Here is a 15,217-nt window from a genome sequence, read left to right on the forward strand (position 1 = left end):
TGCAGTCTGGTCCTGTCTAGACCAACATGGCTGTGGTGTGGTGGCTAAAGGGAAAGAGGTAAAGCAAATTTCCACCTGATGTGGCATCATTTTAGGATGTGATTCACCTACAGAGCGCGTTGTGCCCCTGATTAATCCTCCGGACAAGTCTGATATAGGTTTTGATAATCAGGTAGTCTGAAAATAACCTTAATTTAAGAATGACAAAAAAAAGATCAGATTCATAATAATCATTGGAATAAAAGCCACAGTTCATTTAAATTTTATTTATAGAAGACAACATGCAGAAGGTGGATCTGGGAGACGCAGGTGACTTGGACATTTATAGACTGATATTCTATTAGTTGAGGAAATGCATCTGGCATGTCCTCAGTCTTTTCCACCAAAAGTGCTGGGAAGATCAGAAACAAATTAAATACATTTTGATTGGATCTTGTTCTTCAATGAAATGGATGAAAAACTGTTTAATTGTCCTTCATGGTATATTATAACTTTTAGACAGAATCTGCCGAATTTTGCTATTTGGTCTTTCAAATGATATAATGCTTTATATTTTACCCAAAGTTTTTTAAAAATCTGACAGAAACGTAAATTTATATGTATTGTTTGATTTCAACAGGACAGAACAGCAGAAAACAACACAAATGCTGATTCTGTTCAAACATGTCTGCAATAGCATATTCATCAGAATATTTCTGAGTGTCCATAGGACTTGTTCTTAGTTGAGGACAATTCGAGATACAAAGATTTTTATGAAAAAAAAAAGTAGGATTTAAGAACAAATTTATTTGTAGGATTGCTTGGTGGATGGGGCCTGATATTGCTGTTTTTTTTTTCTTTTTCTTACACTTTGTACTTTTACTGACAGCTGAACCATTGACAGAAAAACACAGGTAATTTCTGCTAAATATGCTTCTGACTTCATTACATGGCAGCCCTTTTCTTTAAAGTAAAATAAAAAAAATCTATTTCTTTCAGTCAGCCTTCACATTTTCCACATATTGAAATGAAAGTAGTTTTCATGTCAAGCTATGAAAGTTGTAACATTAACTTTTTCATAATGGAGCTGCAGGAACTATAACAGCTTCATCAAACCGGCTGGTGTGTATTACTAGAAAAAAAAGCCTCCATTGGTTATTTATGGTAGAAATACTAAAATATAATTCAAGATTCACTCATCTACAGATCCATAAACATTATTGAATTGAAATTGCCCTTAAGGAGCAATAAACAGTCTTCTTATCAACAAAAGTATGTTTCCCTTCTCTTCTTCTTTGACAATGTTATTCACTTTGTTTTACACTTGAAGCTGTTCTGATCAAAGTTTAATTTCGCATATTCAAACTGTATGACTATTTATCAGCACAAAAACAACATCCATAAATGGCAGCATTACTTAATTGTATTACCACAACATTACAGAGATCGAAATGTAGATTCCTATCCAGACTTAGCAAAGTGAGAGAGTATTACTGAGTTATTACATGCAGAGCTTTCAAGGATTATCCTCAATGACATGCAGGCAAAATGAAGTGAGCAAACAGCAGAGTATCAGCAGGAAGAAAAGCAGCAACAAGTATTGGGTGGGCATGAAACAACAGCATCTCCTGGCAAACTGCATTTTATATATACTTGTACTGTGAAACTGGGGTAGGCTGACAGGTAGCTGATCCAGTGAGAAGTCAGGTGATCAATATAAGGAGTGAAAAACCCTGAGGGCTTTTGGTGGCCAGACAACACTTTGTGCCAAGTACTGAGCTACATAGAAGATCATGCTTTGGTGCAACAACATTCTCTCAAAGAAAAAAGAAAAACATGATATCTGCACATGGCACTGCATTGCAGGGCTATGAAGTTGTAATTTTTTAGCTACGAACAAGTTATAACAAGGGCTTGTAATCTTTTATGCCTTTCTGAGTTTTCTGGTATTCATAACCAATCATAGCCAATGTGAAATATTGCCAAAATAAAAAAACTGGTCAGGTCCTGGGTGAGCTCCTTTTCTCCCTACAGCAAGACATGTCTGAACTACAGAGGCAGCAATGTCTTTGAGGTGTATATGTGAACATGACTGAACAGTTGACTCCACAGCATAAACGACCAAAGACTTGGTGTGTATATCAGTATGTGTGGATGTGATAAAGATACAGCATACTATAGTTGTGTTGGCTCCAAGGCGCAGAGGTTGTCATATCTTATCAGTCTGATTGGGACTCAAACTGTAATAGCAGCTTGACTCTCCTCACTTGTTCCTTTCCTCACTTCACCTCCCAATCTCTCTTCTACCATGGTGAGAGCAGCTTTTTGATGACTTTTCCATTAGTGTATGTGGCCTAGATTAGTGTATGTGTCCTCTAACTTGTCTAATGTCCATCATTGAAGTCTGTGTAACCCAGGTTGAATGTAGTCTATGATCTAGTATTGTGCTGATACACTGTGGTACTAGACGGAAAAAAATTGCTTGTTTCATCAAGAAATAATTACAATAGTTATTGTGCTACAGTACAAAGATAAAAGATAGAGTAGTGCTTTACGAAGGATTTAATACTAAGTGGGATGAATTTGGGATAACTGTCAGAATATCTCAACTTGACTCAAGTAGAGTAGACTAGTTTACTAGTAGTCTAGTCCAGTGTTTTTCAACCACTGTGCTGTAAGAGATTATCAGGTGTGCCCTGAAAAATTACCCAATTTCACCTAGTTGGTCTAAAAAGTAGCTCTGTGTTCATCCAAACAGGCCCCAGTGAAAGATAATAAAATTCTTTCTTCTTGTATTTATCTGATTTCTATTCAAGATGCTTTGACGAGATGGACTTTATATTAATAATATGGACTTCTAAAATAAAAACATTTTTGCTTGTGATGTGCCTTGGGATTTGTCAGTGAAAGAAAAAGTGTGCCTTGGCTTAAAAAATGGTTAAAAACACTGGTCTAGTCCTCTACTTTAGTTGTCTAGAGAAGGAACTAGTTAGAAAAGGAATACCGTTGGACATTTATGATAAGTTTTTTTTTTCTTTTGGGCCTTCAGAAAGACAGAGATAAATCACCCAGATAGCTGATGTTGGAAGGTGTGTGGTGGAGAAAACTGAGATACAACTAATTTATTCTGGCAATGTTATAAGAAAGGAAAATTAAGAAATTACACATGGGCAGACCGGACAACAACACAGCAATACTCAAAACATGTGAAAGGAGAAATTAAAGTAATGACTCGCAAGAAAGTATATCGTTTCATGATGGAGGCAAAAGACAGTTATGGTGGAAATGACTTTGACACCTGCCCATTCAAATTAAATGAGAAGGTGTGTCAAAATGTTTGACCCACACCACATATTTATTAGCTTTGTAAAAAAAAAATATATGAGAAAGAAGTTAAAAAAAAATGTTGAAATGTGCATACGAGTTGCATTTCCTTCCTGGACTGTGGCAGGTGCCTATTTGCAGGATGCCAATAATGGTTTGCAATAAAAAGGAACTATTTTCAGGAGTTGCCTAAATCAATCTTTCATCTTCCATCTGTGCATGTGCAAAATGTGGCGTGACATGAAAAAGATATCACTTGTATGGCAGCATATGTTGCTTCAAAACCTGTATGTACCTTTCAGCATTAATGGTGCCTTCACAGATGTGCAAACACCCCACCCCCATTATTACAGATGCTGACTTTTGGACCTTACATTGATAACTATAATCCGTTTATTATTTGGAGTAGAGTACACAACTTTTATGATTTTCAAAAACTATTTGAAATGCGGACTTGTCAGACCAAGGTACACTTTTCCTTTTTGTGTCAGTCCATCTCAGATGAGTTGGCCAGAGAGGCCAACAGCATTGTTGAGTGTTGTTAATGTATAGCTTTCAGTCTAAATGGTAGAGATTTTGACGATATAAGTTGGATTTGAAAATCATCGTAATTTTTTATGTTTTACAAAACATCCGAACTTCATTGGAATTAGGTTTGTACTTCTTCATGACTCTTCCAAGTAGAGACTGCCTAAATTCAAAGCAGCTCAGAGACTATGTCGTCTGCGCCACATTCATTTTACTCCTCTGAGTGTGCCGACTGTTTGAGGAATGAAAGTTGTGGTTCATCATCACCCACGATAAATACAAGATGAAGCATGCTCCAAGTTGCATTATTTGTTTGTACAGTATTTGGTTCACACACACACACAGCAGCATGATTTATGTTAATGGCATCCAGTTAGCTTCCCATAATTAGCACATTGTCTTTTATAAACACATGCAATTGACAGCAACTAAGGTCTCTCATTCATTCAAATAGGACAGCAGTACTTAACACCTTTAACATTAGCAAGAAAAACGCTAGCTAACTTCTACATAAACACACACAAAGAGTAACTTAAGTTTGAGCACACGAGCAATCAAGTGGACTGGTGATAATAAAAATGTGTTTGTATGAAGTAGAAGTTAAGCATTGTGCTACAAACACTTACACTACTATCACGGTTCAACAACTGAGGCAGCACATCATTCAGCAGAGAGCGCTAACATTTCATTCTGTCTGAGTCGGGGAAGGTGGGACAATAGATCAATAAATCAAACTATAATGGCGGCCGGGGGGTGGTGTGTGTGTGTGTGTGTGTGTGTGTGTGAGAGTGCATGTGGGGGGGGGGTATTACAATTTTACTTTTTAAACCAGGTAGTGTATAATTTTTACACTTTTATAGTTTTTTTTTTTTTTAATACACTAAAAGCAAAAAGAAAAACAAATAAGATGTTAAGGGTGCTTTGGTTCAGTCAAAAAAATGGGCTAAAAACTAAATATACGCGCCGGATTGGTTTTTGACGGACTAGACATGTCAAGCTCAGCAGTTCAGATATAGCGACAGAGGAAATCAGACACGGGACCAGTGTAAAACATCGAGTAAATTTCAAAATGAAATCCGCCGAACGGTTTGCAATGGCTGAACACTGCAAACATTAAGTCATTACCAGTGACACCAGGTTAGAAGTCAACTTGGTCAGGGGGTCTCTGTGTTTTTTTTCCATCATGGACAATGATGTACAAAGTGGAAAATCACAAGCTCTTATGACGCCACACATCCTTTTTTACAAGGACAACTCCAGGAAGGAGAAGGCATGGAGCTTTGGAAGATGAGCTTAACAAACTCGCGCATGTTGCAATCTGAACTGCAATCACACGAGTTTCACATCTGACATGCGCTCGGTGTAAATTGGCGCGTCATGGGAGTCGGAACACATTGCACACAAATCCAGTGAAAATTGGAGCAGCTTAATATACTTTAGACACAGGTGCTCTGTAATTGCTTTGCATGCCTGTCTCACAATTTTGGACAGTCAAATGAGTTAAGCTAAAGACATTTGTAGTTTTCCGTAGTCTCCCCAGATCATTTAAATAATACAACATACAAACCATCCTATAATAGACTCCTACTGGTGATCTTATGGTTGTGTTTTTCCCCACCAAAACAGGGTTGAAGTTCCTCTGAAAGGGCCACCAGTGACTCTCCAGGCATCTGAAAGTTTTCCATCCATGTAATTTTAAACTTATCCAGTCAGCAATTTTCAGGTCTTATCCAGAGGATAGCACATTGTGGTGTTCTGGACTCCACATCATGCATTAAAACTGTGTAATGCACGGCTCCTCATTGTTGAATCCTTACTTCTCTTCATTGGGTTTCAATGTCAGTGAGATTTAATTTCTTTATTTGTTTTAATGTTTCTCTTTGTCTTGGATTTAATCTGTTCTTATGTCAAGTTTAAAGATATGTCTGGTTTAGTAAAGAAAGATGGTGACTGGGGCTCACTTATAAACCACAGGAAAAGCTCAAAATGCATAAATGATTAAAAATATATAAATTCTATCATTTTTCAAACGGAATGGACCTGTTATTTTCTCATCCCTATAATGACAATCAAAAATTATTTTTTGAATACTTTTATTGCAGATCATTTTACTCTAATTGCAGTGGAAGTGAAGGTGTAACAGTATTGGTCTCTTTAACAACGCCTATTGAGGGGCAGGATGAATAATACCAGCGAGTCTGCACTCTAGCTGCAAGGCTAAGCAACTAAAAAAAAAAAAAAAACCCAAAAAACAATACAATAGTTATAGCCATCGTTCATTTTATTAATATAGTCATTTTCTTTCTGTATGTCCCTTGCCAAATTGTCCTCAGGGTCAATGTCAGAGCACTGTGTTACTTTGTGCACAAAAAATGCTTTATAAAAAAGATATGATCAGTGAAAATGGTCTTTTAGGTTTTCTGAATCCAAGCTTTGATTTGTCATGACAAAACTTGAGGTCTGCAGGACATTCAACCAGATGAACAGACTAAAGAATAGAAAAAACAGAAAAGAGGAAGTCCAGTTTGTCATTTACTTCTGCAATGATTTAGGATCACAAAAAAATAGAGAGGCCTGTTGATTCAGCAGCTTCAGGAGCAAACTGATATCCAAGAAACAATCTTTGCACTTAATGCACCACTGCTTCTGATTTTGAATTGCCCCCCTACTTTAGAGCCTTGTAGGGCAACTGAACTGCTCAACTTTCTGCTGGTGAATTCAGTCTCTCCAGGTGATCTTAAGCACACAAAGTTTAAGGTAAATTAAATAAATAAGGAAAAGCAGGTCTGAGGAAGGTGAAAGTTGTGTTTCAAAATTTTATTGATGAAAACAAAACAAAAATTTTAAAGACTCTGTTTCAGGGGCTGAAGTTTCAGTTACAGTTTGATGTGATCAATGTCAGCACTGAGCCTGATCAATTAAGCCCCTCTCATGGAAATTCTGCAGGATTGTGGCCCTAAAGGACCAGAGCTGGACATCTCTGTTTTGAACCATCCGTCTTGAAGAGATTGACAATTAATTCCAATCAAGGCTGATCGGATCAGCCGAGTTGTTTCTATAATGCATTTTATTCTTGTTAGATGTTCAAATGGATCAAAAGTGCTCCATAATGCCATGCTTCCTAGACCTCTTGCTCCTCTTTTGCCACCACATGTAAAATGTGCTAGATCGACCATTGAGTTTGTACATGTGAGAAAAGAGGAAGAAATAGTTTCCTTGCTGAGTCTGGGAGTGAAGTTAGTATTTGTCTGTGTGCAGGGACGTGTTTGTCTCACCATAAATAAACAGATGAGGTAGACAATGTTCAGTTAGGCATGACGGCTCCACTAGCTTGACACTGTTCAGAACGTGTGTGTCTGTTTAGGTGGGTAGGAGGTGTTAAGGCATGAATAAACTGCTGGATTGTCTCCATCACACGAGTGTGTGTGTGCTTGAAAAGGATGAATGCACTGCTGACTTGTCAGAGCTGAGGATTTTCTCTGCAGCAACTTTGTGTCATTTACAAACTGATGTTTGCTCATTTTTCTGGATAACGGCATCAGCTAAATGTCAGAGGTACAAATACAAAAGTGCTGCACACACAGCTATACAAGTGTAAATACATATAGCAGTCTGGCCAGAACTATTTCTTAGGATCCAACAACTACAGGAAATTCTTATCACCTGTATTGTTTTTTTTTCCTATTTGATTTCAAATGCCTGACCTATATTGTAAAGAATGTCCTGAATGTCATCGCACTTTCATAAAAATGCATAAACATTGTTACAAGGCTACAAAAGGCTTTGCTCAGTCCCCCAGTATATAAGATTAAATCCCATGAGCCTTGATCTGATTTTGAAACATAAAATGGCAAAAGTTAGTACAAACCTATAAATATAAAATACCCGCCAATATGCTTATAGTGACCACTGAAGGCAGCACTGTAAGCAATGCAGCACCAATCACACAGACAGATTTAAATAAGCCTTCAAAGCAACACCCAGAATTATGATGTATTGGGTTTATGGTTAATACTTACTGGCTCTGTGAGCTCCAGCACATTAGCCCTATACGTGATGGGACTACAGTCACGGGTGTTTCCCACAAGAGTACATGGTAGAAACATTGGACCCAAGTCATCACCATCCAGTACATCCACAGTTAGTGTGGTGGTGGCTGTACGTCTCTCGCTTGGATAGGGTGCTCGATCCTGGAAAGACACAGATTTTTTAAATTTCTTTTTTCTTTTGTAAGTTGTGTTGTGGAGGGAAGGAGAAGTAAATTCTGACAGACCATGTTAAATAAACTCAAGATAAGCATACAAAAAGTTATGTAATAGTCACCCTCCTACTTTAGTATAACAACAATAATGGCAGTCAAGAGACAGGAAAACTGTTTTTCAATCTATTTCCTTTTCAGAAGAAAATAGTTTCCGACAGCCAGGTTTTGACATCATTTCAAAACAAACAATAAAAAAGCACATTTGTCTTTCTCATCACATAGGGTTATCTCATAAAAGCTGAGTTACCTAAAAATGTCTCTCTTTGCATTGATTTAGTGTCTCACTATGGGAAAATATTGACTCACAGATTGCATAAACAACAGCCATGAGTAACCTGCTGCTCATAACCCTCCTCTGTGGCTGTTGCCAGACTGAATACCAAATGGGCAAGTGGTGGCATCAAACTTGCCAAACCAAGTAAAAATGCGAGAAGAAGCCCAGCTACATGCCCTTAAACAAAAAGGCCAAAAAGGTAGACAGGTCCTTTCCAGACAGGCCTTCTGGATGTTGTAGCCCCTCCGAGTTGTACGCCAAAGAAATTGCACCAACAATTCAAAGAGACAGCCAGTCATAGGCTTCCAAAATAAGACTTGTTCCAAGACTCAAAGTTGGTCACTTTTTCTAAAAGTTTTTCTTCCATTCATAGAAACTCACTTAGCTCCTCGCAGGCACAGCGTACGTAACATAGCTTTTCCCCAGACAAGAGGAGGGAATTGGAGGACACCCAGTCAGTTAGGGAACATGACTCCCACAGTTTAGGCAAGAAAGTGGAGTTGTAGACCAAGTTTGCCCTTTCGTTCCCTTACAGATAACGTGCATGCTGAATGTACTAGAAGCAAGCGCAACAATTGTACTCTCTTTAAAGTTTACACCTTCAGGTCCAACTGTCCCAGTGACTAAAAGGGTTGAACATTGAAAGTGTCTAACATGAAGGGAAGATTCTATGATGTGCTCATGTTCTTCAAGACAGCCCACTTGCAAGCTTTCCTTAGGAACCAATCCAAGAAAGGGTGTTGTCCCACATTTTTCCCATTAAAACCAATGGGGAAAGCTGATATCACTGCTAAATACACCTTGATTGTAGAAAAAGCTTTTCTCTGGTCCACCATACTGAAGGAAAGACAGAATAACAGACAATATTGTAAGCTTGTGTTGAATAGTGTATTTAATTTGTTCTCCATACTGGTAAAGCTAAAAGCATCCAATTAACTCAGATGGCTTTTGTTTGTTTGTTCCATTTCTTGCCTTTTTGTTTGTTTTGTTTTTCTTTTTGTACTGATTGTAGTTGATCTGTAAGCTTAAAGCATTTATAGAAATACACAACCTCTCAAAACACACTTATGAATTCAAATGAAGGGTGAATATGTGAGCCTCTCAAATAGGAACATTAATCTTTCAATGTACTGTAGACTTAATAATCCTTGCAGGAAATGTCAGACTTAAGACATGCAAATCTGGCACACTTGAATGAAGTTTTTTGTATCACAACAATACCCAACATGGTATAATCTGTTATTTTTCTCCATTTTTCTCAGTTTAATGTTTCAAACTTTCATTATGACTGCGATCTGAGCATTGGCTAAACTACATGTATCAAACTGCTGCCATAAATTAAGCAGAGTGCAGGGAAATTAAAGGGGAACAATTACATTAGATGTTTGTCTAAATTCCTTACAGGTGGCAAAACAAAGCAGAAATAGACGAAAAGATTATGAAATATTAAGAGTCATAAGGAGAAAAATTTACCTAAAAATAACAGCAGTAGAATGAAGACTATATTTCATTATGTGAGGAGAAGATTTATTTTCTCAAGTAAACTTTTCATTAAACAAGCAGACAAGCTTATCCTGTAAATTCTGTGTCATGTAGCTCTTTTATCGCTACATAGGAAGGTGCAAGTATACGAAATATATGAGAAAAAAAACAAAAATTCTTACATTTGCTTGGATAATGATCAGGTACCGCGTTATCTCTTCATAGTTCAGTCTTTCTCTGAGAACTACGGAGCCAAACAACGTTAGGGGGATGTCGAACGTTCTGTTGGCTGTCTGAAAAATACATAGCAAACCAAAATCCAGAAAGTTACAATCAACTGTTCATGTTTGACTTTGACGAATTAAGACACTCAGCAGACCTGTGTAAAATACTACAAAAGGTGTAGTATCAGAGGGGAGTTTTTGATGTAAATACAGTGTATTTACAGTGTATTACAGTGTACAGAGAAATATCAGTTTCTATGGAATCATTAACTAATGAAACAAACAAAAAAAAAATCTGTAAAACAATGAATGTCCCTCACAATGATAAAGTAACAGAGAAAAGAAACCGATCTATAAGAAAAAAAAAAACAATTTTAGCAATTAGGGCTACTATTGAAATCAAACAGTCCAAGCATATTTGAGGTAAGTTTTAATATATGGAAAAAACAACATTTCACTGTATAAACGCTTTGTAATTCATACTTTTAAGCAATCACCTCTTATAAGACTTTTGTCAAACATTGGTCAGACCACCTACTACCTTGCATGTTTTAAATGTTATGAAGTTTCTTATCAAGTTCTTTCTCAGCCTGATAATCAGCCATTTATTATAGCCAGCTGTGGTAAAAAAAAAAAAAAAAAAAAAAAACACCTAAAAATTACAATGCCTGAGGACCAAGATTAAGTAACACTATCTCATTCTGCTCAGCATTTTAATTGACATATTAATCTTTAAAAAAAAAAAAAAAAAAAGAGAACAAACGTTAGTATTTTCTTTAATATTTATAAACAAATTTAACAATTATTGCCCTAAATGATTAAATGTTTTCAAAACAGATAATTTATTATTGTTGCAGCATTGACATTGAACAAGCTTCATAATGATGTTATAACCTGGCTATGCAAAAATGATAAAGATGACAAAGATTAGCAGACAAATGAATGACTCACTGGATCTTTTGGGTTGTACTGGATGGTGTACTCTATCTGTCCATTGGGACCATCATCGATGTCTGCTGCACCATTGTTCCCGGAGAAACCAGAGAAGATTGTAGTTCCAACTGGAGTCAGCTGAAACGCAACAAAGAAACAAATCACCTTGAATTTCTCTACTAACTTTGAGACCGTGATGTTTAACCTTTTCAAACTCTGTATTGCCCACGATGAATAAGTTTTATCTTTGCTGACAGTGCAGTCTGCATCGGGTACACATGAAGGAAGAACACATGCATCTGGATGCAAGGGATGCTGATCTCCCACTGTTTTCACAAAACAAATAACTCCTAGTTTTATACTGGAGTGTGCATAAGTGGAGTTCCAAAAATATTAGTTGGTAGCCGTTTGTGCTTTCAGATGCCCAATAAATGCAACTCAGACAGTGTTTCAACAGATTTCCTCCCATTCTCTTTTTCTCCCCTCACTTATGTAAAAATATTCTGGAATGCATCGTCGTTCTGAAAAAGTAAAAAATAAGGAGATATAAAGTACTCAAAAGTTATAAATAATATGATAATGTTGAAACTGATTACTGCAATGATTAAAAAAAAAGGCAACTGAAGACATTACAGCTTATTTTACCTGCAATTTTAACAGAACAGCATGCATTAAATCAATGAACAAAGTACAATCAACTCATTCTGAAGAGCAAAATTGGGTTTCAATGTTGCTTTTTATCAAATAGAGCTTAAAGAAAGAACTTTGCTCATAAACAGCTTCACTATTTTTTTTTAGGAATGTCACAAGGGATCTGAAATTAGCTGTCAAAACAGAAGTTTAATCCCTTTCCAGAAAAACATGTATGATTTAAGTTAATCCAGCAGCTGCACCAATGATGTCTTGTATCATTTCTCTCAATGGGGTTATCTCTGCCTCCCACTGATGTGACAGTGGGACTCTTCAAAGTCTTGTGCTGTCTTATGCCACATTTGGATAATGAAACAACTAAAGACTCTGGCATCAGTGTCAACTAATGAAATCAGTCATGGGGATCACCTTGTACTCCAAAACCTTTGCAATGCAATCTCATAAGTGGCCTAAATATTCTTATAAATGACTATACTGCAACTGTGTGCATCCACAGGTCTTCAGTTTCTTAAAGTCAACAATTATTCATAAACACCTAAACAAAGGTCTAATGTAGGTAAAGAAAGAGCTTCAAAATCAAATTAGCTGTATTAGCTGATTGGAGTTCTGGCAGCAGTTGAAGTGAATTAAACAACAGGGGCCGTGAAATGAATCTGAATAAACCTGCTCCAGCCAATAATTTATTGTCCACATCTGAATATATTTGCACTTTTTGAAAGTGATTATCATCTCACTGATGACATTTTTACCTATCCTCTGACACACACTTTCTTTTTCCAATGGTAGTCCTGACCAAACATCATCGGATATTATTTTATTAAGTGTAACAAACAACTAGAGAAGTGGCATGAGTAAAGGAGGACAAAAGACAACCATAAATATGTAGAATGTGGCAGAAAAAGATTCAGAGGTTTAGAAATGGTTAAATAATTAGGAGCTGAGAGTGGTGGTGGGGTGCACGTGTGTGAGGGGAATGATGAATGCTGAAAAAAAAAGAACAGAAAAACAGAGGGTAGGTTGTGAGAGAGGAAGAAAGAAGTTTCTAGGACAGATTGCTGCAGGAAATTGGGCAATGGTATATTCTGCTTGGTCCCCCAGGTCTGTGCTGGTAGCAAGTTCCATGTATCCTTGTCTTACCTCGCTGACAGCGACATAGTATCTCGGCTGCTGAAAACGCGGTGCATTGTCATTGCGGTCTCGGACAACGATTCGCACCTCGTGTAAAATCACAGTGCCAATCAGTTCATTGGTGCACTGAACTTGGACCACAATGGACTGAATATAAGATGGTGGCTGGAAAAGAGAAAAAAAAATTAGATAGTAGACTGTTAGAATCATAAGTTACAATTGTAAACCAGAAAAGACAAGAAGCAAACTGCACAGAAGACAACCGCGGCACATGAGATTCCTATTTGTGCCAAATTCAACACTCAGAAAAGAGCTGCTGGATAACTTGAAAAGATAAGCAGGAGGTTGATTCAGAGACTATGGAGCTAAATCTTTGCAATAATTATGGTGGTGAGACAAGCATGAAAAATGTAAATCTCTTGGTAAATGTTCTCTTGTAAAGCATTTAAAGTATCAGAAGCACATCAGTGTCAAATTATGATTTCACTGTCCTTTAACGCTGATGGAAGTTTCTGCAGAAAGTTCCAGGTCTTATCAAGTTTTATGTAGTTAGGCCTGTTAGAGCCCCTCAACCAACCAAATTTCTTTTCCCTTTTAAGTGCACATTCATTTTTTGATGATAAAATAAAAAGCTTCCAAGTGTTTTAATTTTATAAGAATCAGAGTCTAAATTATTCCATTCACAAAACAACAAGATCAGAGGATTTTGGTAATCATCAGTGATACATGCAGGACTTTTTTTAAAAATTCAGAGCAGTCTGAAAGGTGCTGTTTAGAGCTGAATAGCTTTAATTTTCACTCCAAACTTCACCATTTCTGAGATTCTGCCAATGATTCAAAATTTCTGGCTCTGATTCACAGTCCTGATTGATTGAAGACTGGTGTGACCAAGGTTTTTCATGTGCGATTATTCTCTCTGGTTGAGCAGCCAGGTCAGGAAGAATTCTTTGCTCCTCCACTGGGTATGTTGCTCTACACAATCCTTTCTCACATGCCTGCAAACAATTTTTAACCTCAAGGCTCGATTTTCACTACATTACATTCTCTTGTTTTCTACAAATTAAAAAAAAAAAATACAGCTTGATAAATAAGAAAAATAATTTATTAAAACAAAGATATACCTGAAGGATGCTAAAGTCAGAATGCTGAGCTGAACCAAAAATGAACTCTGAAAGCCTCACCAAGCTTGCCCTAATCCACACATTCACAGGTGCAGCCAGTAAAGACAATTAGGACACAAAGCCCATGTCACCCTAAGACGAGACTGCTAGGTGAGCAAGACAGGCAATGACAGAGGTGTAATTCAAAAATAAACTGTCATCTCGCAGACTTCTGTACAGACAAGTGTTAACTTTCCTAAATGTAAATAAAAGAATTCCATTCGACACAGGTGGATCCTATTCAATTGGGAAAATAAAGAGAAAGACCACTGATAGAAGAATGAAATCAAATTTCTTAATGGGAACCATATATGTGAACTGAATCCCTGACATCAGCAACTAGATTAGACCTGAAACCAACATTTTTCTGACCAACTGAATACCAAAATGCTAAAACATTTTTTCCAACTAAATTCTATTCTATTCCACTATTTTCCTACATGTAGGTATCATATTTTAGTTCCTCAAACATTCACTGTATCCCTTTATGATGTTATGTGAGGTACTGTACTTTTAATACCTACAGTTATTTGCAGTGAAGTTGCAATTCATCCATTACAATTTTTTATTTTGTTCATCCTAAGTGTGGTCTTTGGAATTAATCAAACCTCTAGTCTAGAATGCTTGTTTGGTGGTTGAGATTGTTTGTGTTTTTTTTAGTTTGAGCTCCTGAGACTCTTGGCTGCCAAGCAATGGGACTTGCCTCATGAATGGGTTCATGTTGTCGTGTTGATGTGTGTCTTCAGTATGTTGATTATGCTTACAAATGGACATGTAACTTGTGTGTTTTAAAACCTGCAAAACTGCAGTGATTAGTTCAAATTAAGCATTCTTTTAATTGTTTTGTCTTCTAATGTTGCAATAATATTGATAAATTAGGGAAGGTGTTTACCTCAACCAGTTGAACAGCCAATTCATGTGCAGAAGCTACAGTTCTTTGACAAGGTGACACTGATGCACATCTACCCCTCTCTCTCTCTCTCTGACCCCCTTTTCTCTGTTCACCAACTCTTATTAGAGCCAAGATTACAGAAGCGTAGAGGTGTCATCCCAGTGAAAGAATAAGCGGGGGGCCCTATCATGCTATAACGTGATGTTTTATTGTAAAAATGTGAGACCATCACATCATGACGTGATAATGTGTATATACATATATATATATATATATATATATATACATACATACACATATATATATATACACACACACACATATACATATATACATATATATATACATATATATACATATATACATATATATATATATACA

General features: G+C 36.8%; 1 protein-coding gene across 1 annotated transcript in view; it reads right to left on the reverse strand.

Annotated features, from left to right (window-relative positions):
• The window catches only part of LOC306771372 (protocadherin-15-like), a gene marked incomplete at both ends in the record, with an annotated part of 199,731 nt that overhangs the window by 131,539 nt on the left and 52,975 nt on the right, over positions 1-15,217 (reverse strand). Inside the window, 4 exons of the mRNA XM_079260539.1 lie at positions 7,851-8,021; positions 10,031-10,141; positions 11,024-11,143; positions 12,794-12,949. Of these exons, the coding sequence (XP_079116665.1) occupies positions 7,851-8,021; positions 10,031-10,141; positions 11,024-11,143; positions 12,794-12,949 (558 nt within the window). The remainder of the gene's footprint in view (positions 1-7,850; positions 8,022-10,030; positions 10,142-11,023; positions 11,144-12,793; positions 12,950-15,217) is intronic.

This window comes from Telmatherina bonti (genome assembly GCF_933228915.1).
Source record: "Telmatherina bonti genome assembly, chromosome: 21".
In the NCBI taxonomy this organism is placed as follows: Eukaryota; Metazoa; Chordata; class Actinopteri; order Atheriniformes; family Telmatherinidae; genus Telmatherina; species Telmatherina bonti.